Source organism: Hibiscus syriacus, unplaced genomic scaffold (genome assembly GCF_006381635.1).
Source record: "Hibiscus syriacus cultivar Baekdansim isolate YM2019G1 unplaced genomic scaffold, ASM638163v2 tig00111311_pilon, whole genome shotgun sequence".
Taxonomy (NCBI): Eukaryota; Viridiplantae; Streptophyta; class Magnoliopsida; order Malvales; family Malvaceae; genus Hibiscus; species Hibiscus syriacus.
Window position 1 is genome coordinate 1,024,764 of NW_024063054.1, and position 8,142 is coordinate 1,032,905.

The 8,142-nt window shown below is 34.5% G+C and overlaps 2 protein-coding genes across 2 annotated transcripts; one reads left to right on the top strand and one right to left on the bottom strand.

The window, feature by feature from the left end:
• Positions 1 to 2,581: 2,581 nt before the first annotated feature.
• On the bottom strand, positions 2,582 to 3,412 carry LOC120158419. Its single transcript, XM_039169265.1, has one exon. The coding sequence runs from the start codon at positions 3,410 to 3,412 to the stop codon at positions 2,582 to 2,584; it is 831 nt and encodes a 276-aa protein (XP_039025196.1).
• A 2,947-nt stretch (positions 3,413 to 6,359) lies between these two features.
• Positions 6,360 to 7,539, top strand: LOC120158420. Its single transcript, XM_039169266.1, has 3 exons — positions 6,360 to 6,527; positions 6,641 to 6,771; positions 7,161 to 7,539. Exons 1-3 carry the CDS (start codon positions 6,360 to 6,362, stop codon positions 7,537 to 7,539), a joined length of 678 nt encoding a protein of 225 aa, XP_039025197.1.
• The last annotated feature ends 603 nt before the right edge of the window (positions 7,540 to 8,142 follow it).

Here is an 8,142-nt window from a genome sequence, read left to right on the forward strand (position 1 = left end):
CATTAAGCTCCCCACAATCTGCTTGTAAAGTGTACTGTTAACCTTGTTTCCTCCCTCATCCTTGTTTAGCTTCAAACCAAACTCAGATGGTGTATTCACAGGATTACAATCCTTCATTTGAAACTTGTCCAAGATTTCTCCCACATACTTCTTTTGAGAAATAAAAATGCCAGCAGAGGATTGAAACACTTCTATGCCAAGAAAGTAATGCATCATGCCAAGATCAGACATTTCAAATTCAGCCATCATGGATTTCTTAAAGCTTTCAAACATGACTGTATTACTTCCAGTATAGATTAGATCATCCACATATAAGCAAACAATGAACATCTTCCCTCCATCTTCAATTTTTATAAAAAGTGTATATTCATGAGGACATTTTTGAAATCCTTCCTTCAAAAAATAAGTTTCTATACGATTATACCTAGCCCGTGGAGCTTGTTTTAATCCATATAGAGCTTTCTTTAACTTATACACTTTATGCTCATTGCCAATTTTTTCATAACCAGGAGGTTGATCGATAAATACCTCTTCTTTCAAATCTCCATGGAGGAAGGCTGATTTCACGTCCAACTGAAAGATAGGCCATGAGTTTTGAGCTGCCATAGCAATCACCAACCTGATTGTATCATGCCTTGTAACCGGAGCAAAAACTTCTTTATAATCAACACCAAACTCCTGCTTGTAACCCTTAGCTACCAAGCGTTCCTTGTGCTTGTCAATCTCACCATTCTCCTTCAGCTTTGTCTTGTATACCCACTTTACGCCAATAGTCTTCTGCCCATTTGGAAGATCACATAGCTCCCATGTATCATTTATTTCAATGGCTGCAATTTCAACATCCATAGCCTTTCTCCATTTTGGTTCTGTGACAGCCACTTCAAAACTAGTAGGATCACAATCTGAAAACAAGGCAAAGTGGGTGAGTGGGTCTTCAGATTGATCAATTCCAGCTACCTCATAATCATGCATCCATGCTGGTCTTCTTCGAACATGTTAAGACCTTTGTGATTCAGCTGCAAGTGGGCTTTGTTCAACTATTGGAATATTTTGAGTGACTTTCGCTTCTTCCCCATCCTCCATAGGCTGCTGCCCTTTCTCTTCATCATCAAAATCTACTGGAATACTTTCTTTAACACCATTTTGATTCCATGACCAAGTGACTTCTTCATCAAATACCACATCACGGCTAATGACAATTTTCATGGTGCTAGGATTGTATAGTTTATAAGCTTTTGACTTATCACTAACACCAAGAAAAATGCATTTTTCTCCCTTATTATCTAGTTTCTTTCTCTTCTCATCTGGAATATGGGCATAGGCAATACACCCAAAAATTCGAAAATGATCTACAGTAGGTTTCCATCCGCTCCATGCTTCCTCTGGTGTCATATTTTGAACAGTAAATATAGGACTTCTGTTCAATATATGAATGCTCCAATTCACTGCTTCAGGCCAAAAACTTTTTGGAATGCCACTTGTTGTCAAAAGGCTTCGCACCATATTCATAATAGTACGGTTCTTCCTCTCGCATACACCATTCTGTTGGGGTGTATAGGCTGCTGTAAGTTGTCTCTTGATTCCATGGTTCTCACAAAAATTTGCAAATTCATGTGAGTTATATTCTCCACCACGATCTGTGCGAAGAACTTTTATTGGGCAACCAACTTCTTTCTCAACAAGTGCTTTATAGCTTTTAAAAGCTACAAAGGCTTCAGATTTTTCTTGCAAAAAATAAACCCATATCTTACAACTATAATCATCAATGAAAGTAATTATATATCTTTTACCTCCATTAGAATGTGGTGTTATTGACCCACAAATGTCGGAATGAACAAGCTCCAATGCTTTCTTCGCTCTCCAAGATTTTCCTTGTGGGAATTGATTACGGTGTTGTTTGCTAACAACACATTCTTCACAAACTTGAGAGGATACTGTAATTTGAGGAAGCCCTGTCACCATGTTTTTTTGTTGTAGTGTTTTCAATCCGCCAAAATTCAGATGCCCATAGCGAAAGTGTCATAGCCACGCCTCATCTTTTAATTTTTCTGAGAAGCACGTATGAGTTGTATTGTGGAGATATAGTGGGAACAAACGATTCGCCGTCATGTTAACTTCAGCAATTAACCCCAACTTTGTGTCTTGAATTTGACATACTCCATCTTTGATAACAATCTCGTATCTTTTTTCTTGTAACTGACCCACACTAAGCAAGTTGGTCTTTAGATCTGGCACAAAATAAAAATTAGCGATAGTGTGAGTGAAATTTCCTTTGGTTTGAATTGTTACTTTTCCTTTTCCCATAACAGAAATTCTGGAGTTGTCACCAAACTTAACAGAGCTACGAAAAGATTCATCCAAGTCAGAAAATGAATCCTTCTCTCCACACATGTGATTGCTGCAGCCAGTGTCTAAAAACCACATTTGTTGTTGAGTTTCTTCTTTCACGTGACACACCATCAAAAGAGACACCTCTTCTTCATTATCTGCAAAATTTGTTTGATCTCCACTTTGTTTATTCAAATCAGTTTGGCATTCTGATTTATAATGGCCATACCTATGGCATCTGAAATATTCAACATTAGACTTGTCTGTTGACTTTGATCGATAAGTTGTCGATGGTGGCCTCCACGTCCTCTGCCTTTTCTTTGAAATTTACTCTCCTGATGATGACTTTGTTGTTGGTTCCCATTTCATTGTTGTTTCTGCCTCCTCGACCTCTACCTTTACCTCTTCCTCTTGAGTTTGAGAAATGAGTAAAGGTGGAAGCCTTCAAAGCTTGCTCCTCTGAAGTTGAACTTCGGTTCATCTTCTGTTCATGGACCAATAAGGAGCTCTGCAATTCATCAAGAGAAAATGTATCTATGTCTTTCGATTCTTCAATCGAACATACGACATAATCAAACTTTGGTGTCAGGGAACGCAATATCTTTTCAACAATGGTGACATCTTCCATCTTCTCACCATGAAAGCACATTTTGTTGCTAATCTTCATAGTCCTGGCACAGTAGCTGGTGACATATTCTCCATCCTTCATTTGTAGAGTCTCAAAATCTCTTCTCAAAGTTTGAAGATGTGCACGCTTCATTCTAGCAGAGCCTTCGTATTTTTTCTTCATGGAATCCCAAATATCTTTGGAAGTTTCTTTGCTAAGAATTATTTCCAAGATGGGACGATCAATTGCCTGGAAGAGGTAGTTTTTTGCCTTCAAATCCTTGAGTTTTCTCCCTTCCAACTCTATTTTCTGGGCATCTGTCAAGACTGCATTAGGTGTTGTTGCTTGAATTCCAGATTCAACAATCGGCCAATACTCTTTGGACCGTAGAAAATTCTCCATTAGCATACTCCAATGGTCATAGTGACCATCAAAACGTGGGATCGCAGCCTGCACAAAATTTGAGTCTGAAGCCATCAATGCTATTTGGAAACTCTCTCTCTTGCTTTTAACCTGGCTCTGATACCACTGATAGAAATAAAGTAGAGAAAAGTCAAGAAAAGAACTGCTACAAAGTGGAAAAACTTGAAACGTGTAGTGTAGGAAAGTTCACTATTTCTTCATATTGATAAAAGAAAAGAAGCCTATAAATAGGCTTTACATCATAACATATTAACCACCCACGACTCTATCATCACAGCTAAGCCACTAACTCCACTACCAATTAAATAACTAATTTCTAAATACTCACTCAAACCCACTAACAGTTATAACTTTCAATGAATGTTATTAAATATTAACATTTTTATCATAGAAGTGAGCTCTCACCATCTTCAAGTTCAAGTAGTTCTCAAGGACAGTTGTCTAGATCTGGTGTGGTACAGATTAAACACAACACATATAGCTCTTATTTATACACCCATAGCACTGACTGGAAAATAAAACGTATTCGGACTAGTGATATGGACTTGCAGGTAACCTCCAATTATCTTCTTTTCCTCCCACATGCGTTTAGGATAATGGTATTAAGGTAATATGTCGCGACTCCTTCACAATGTGGTCGGCATGGATATTTAAGTTATGATAATAATAAGAATAAACAAAAGTAATAATTTGTCGATTGATGAAGAGCCATGATAAACAGACAAGAAGATGGCACACAGATCTGCAGAATGCTTGTTTTAGGAGTAAGTTAATCTAATCTTGCCATGATAAACTAACAATTTCATTTAATATTTTTCATTTGAATAATGTTATTTTTTTCTATCGACCAAGCTTTTGTTTTGCACAGCAATAGATGATTTTATTAATAACATAGATCTGTTAATCAGTGTTAGGAAAAAAACAACCAGTCCTATAAGAATATCAAAATAACCAATAACCAAACACACCCCGCAAAGATGCACAATCGAGAATAGAGACACACAAACAAGTTTATGAAAATTTCTTATCTATTACAGTATTACCACCATGCTCTGAACATAATCACTTTCCTTCATCCGTCCTCTGTAAAAAAAATCTGTTAAGTATATTATTACATTGTCGAGACGGAAAACTGAATAAAAAATTCATCACCTGATTAACTTTTTTTTATCAAAATTTATGAAAAATATTCTAAAATAGTCAAAATCCACAATGCAGATATGTAAAAAACATTATACATTACACCATTTGATTTGAGGGTAAAATTTATTTTAATTTATTAAAAATTAGAACCAAATTGATATAATATATAAGTAACAATAACCAAATGTGTAATTATATCAAATATTTTAACTGTCACATCATCTTCTCCTTTAAATATTAACGGCAAGTGGCTTAATTGAATGTATTTAAATAGTTGAGTGATATGATTGACAAAATTTCAAAAATATTGGACAAAATTTTAAAAATATTGGTCAAAATGAAAAAGGACAATAATTAGGTGGTCACTGATATAGTTTACTCTTTATTTTAAATGATTTATCTTAAATTTTCAACTAATTTATTATTATATACGTTGAGTCATTTAGAATTTAAATTTTTATAAATTAGATTAATGGTGTTCGTCGTTAAACTAATTTATTATTATAGTTGAGTCATTTAGAATTTAATTTTTTATAAATTAGATTAATGATGTTCGTCGTTAGTGGTACTCATCGCTGCTCGTCAAGCGTAGAAGAATATTAACATTTCTTTGATTCACTAGAAAAAAAAGCCAGCCCGTACAACTATGGCGGGTCAAACATATTTCGTGCTAAGGGATTCAAGTTCTTCTCTACATTCAAATCCGTCACGCTTATATATTTAAAAAAAACCTAGTTTTCTCTTATTAGTGTGTCGCTAATATCTTTTCTTTTTCATCTTTATTGATCGTTAACAACACCAACTTTAATGTTAGTTGCTGATCGATGATATTTTTTATTGTCTTTTTCTTTTCTATATTGTATCTCTATTTTCTTTTTTTTCAATAAGTTTACCTGTATGACACGTTTTCATCTGCCTTTATGTTACGTTTTATGGTTGTTTAACTGTTTTTTTTTTCATTTATCTTTTTTAAGGGTTGATTTGATTGTTGGATTAAAATCCATAATTATGGGCACATATTTATAACGCATATTGTTATCATAAAATATGACATAAATTAAGTGACAAATTATGTTATAAAGTCAAGGTATTAAAAGTGTCATGGAAATAAAAGTGTAGATATTATTAAAGTTGTATTTATAATTCGATGTGGGGCAGAGTTATAAGTACAAACAATTATTGATTCCTAAATCAGCTATATAAAAGGGTTATGATCCCCAAGAAATAGACAATCTCGTATTTACCCTTATCCCCGTCAATGAGTTTATACTCAAGAGAACTTTATCTTCTTGGAAGATCTCAACTAAAGAAAGATTCAAGGATTTCAACCCATCAATTAATTCAGGTACGCTTCCGCATCTAATATTTTATTCTTTGTGATTTGGCATGATTTGATTCTAGTTGATTTTCATATTTATTATGATTCTGGTTCTAACAAGTGGTATCATCGCCTCATCATGTTGAATTGTTAGAGTTTGATTCGAATTCAAAGTGGCACAAATTAATTAATATAAAAATATTGTGAAAGTAGGATACCCAATTTGATTAAAAGTAGAAAACTTTATTAAAGTAGATTTATACTTTATTTAGTTTTCCTTTGTAATCAAGTATCTATCCTTATAAATAAATACTAAGGGTCAGAGTTAGAAATCAAGTTTTTCTTTCACCAAAATCCTCTTGTATTTTCTCCTTCATATTAGTGAAATTCTTATCCTCTGCTCGTGATTTTTCCCTTTTGGGGTTTCCACGTAAATCCTGGTGTTCTTTGTTTTTCCTTTTCGATCATGTTTTTTTGTTTGTCGATAATCATCGTTCCAATATTATAACAAATTAGTATCAGAGCTCCGAGTTCAAGATTATGACAATAATTAAGTATGATATTCCACTGTTGGATCGAAACACCAGGTTCTCGCTATGGCATGTGAAGATTCGAGATGTTCTTGCACAGTTAGATCTTAACGATGCAATAGAAGGATTTGATGAGAAGCCGGTAAACAATGGAAGAATGAGGAAAAACGTAAGGATGGTAAAACTCTTTCTCAGGTTCGTTTACACTTATTAAATCAAATTTTACAAGATGTGTTGAAAGAAAAAATAGTTGCATCTTTGTGGGCGAAATTGGAGCAACTTTGCATGCAGAAATCATTGACCAACAAGTTGCACCTAAAGCAACATCTTTATTTGTTCAAGTTGGCGAAATGCTCGTCTCTTGAAGAGCACCCGACAACATTAAAGGAAAATGTCTCTGATCTAGAGACTTTAGAAGTGAAGTATGATCAAGAAGACTTAGTACTGGTCCTCCTATGTTCGCTGCCTTCTTCTTACTCATTTTTCATATATACAATCTTGTACATAAACACTCACTCTTAAAGAAGTTTATAATGGTCTGCACTCGTTTGACAAGATGAAATATCTTGTATCTGGTTTCGAGCCTCAGGCAGATGGTTTCGTGATACATGAATCAACTAGCTCAGACAGAGGGAGAAAAGACGAGCGTTCTTCTAATAATATTGGAAGGGGTTGATCAAAATCTTTCAACAGAGGTAAAACTTGTCACTAGTGTAAAAAGTAGGTCATGTTAAATAAGAGTGTTACAAGTTGCAAAATAAAATCAAAAGAGAAGTTGAAGCGCAGAACTCTGAGAAATCTGGTGAGGCAGTATAGTAAAGGAGTACGATGACGGAGAACTCCTAATTGCGGCTGATGACAACTTTATAACAAGTGATGAATGGATACTTGACTCCGGTAGTAGTTTTCGTATGAGTACTAATCATGACTGGTTTGCGACGTATGAAACTGTTTCTACACATGATGTATTTTTGGGAAATAATGTCCCTTGTAAAGTAGCTGGTATTGGCACAATCAAGCTTAAGATGTTCGATGAGATTGTTCGAACACTTGGTAATGTGAGACATGTTCCAGATTTGAGTAGAAATCTAATTTCGTTAGGTACTCTAGATTCAAAAGGGTATAAATTCTCTAGTGAAGGTGGAGCTATGAAAATTTACAAGGACTCTCTTGTTATTTTGAAAGGGTAGAAAGACTTCCAAGTTTTATGTTCTACAAGTTTCAACAGTTTTAGATAATGCAGTTGGTGTTTCATCCACCGTGTCAAATAACGTTGTTAAACAAAATAACTGAGGTCAGAACTGTTATGTGAAGCAGCAAAGAGTTTAATTTCGCGAATATAATGAATTTGAAGATAGAACTATCATTGATGATCGGATCGTGTTGTGCATGATATTGCTCGTGGTGAAACATTTGTGAGCAAAGTTGGCACTTATGATAACCATATCGATGTGAAGAGTAAATCCAAGCATAGAAAAAGCTTGGATTCGGTTAGTGTCCATTACTGAAGATTACCCTTTTGAGGGGTGTTGTGGAAGAGGTGGAGAACTTGTTCGTTGAAGTGAAGAATTGTTTTTGTTGAGTTTGGGTATCACATCGAATTTGAATGTTTTTGTCTCAAAACCTTTCCACTTTCAGAATTCATGTCAAGGTGGAGATTTGTTAGAGTTTGACTCGAATTCAAAGTAACACAAATTAATTAATATATAAATATTTGGAAAGTAGGAAACCCAATTTCATTAAAAGTAGAAAACTTTTTTAAAATAGATTTATACTTTATTTAGTTTTCCTTT

Bases quoted from the DNA above. Each gene is read 5' to 3' on its own strand.
- LOC120158419 (XM_039169265.1), bottom strand. From the start codon at position 3,412: ATGGCTTCAGACTCAAATTTTGTGCAGGCTGCGATCCCACGTTTTGAT.
- LOC120158420 (XM_039169266.1), top strand. From the start codon at position 6,360: ATGACAATAATTAAGTATGATATTCCACTGTTGGATCGAAACACCAGG. The intron at 6,528-6,640 runs GTAAAACTCTTT...CTTTGCATGCAG, and splicing joins TGAGGAAAAACGTAAGGATG to AAATCATTGACCAACAAGTT. The intron at 6,772-7,160 runs GTATGATCAAGA...CTGGTGAGGCAG, and splicing joins CTAGAGACTTTAGAAGTGAA to TATAGTAAAGGAGTACGATG.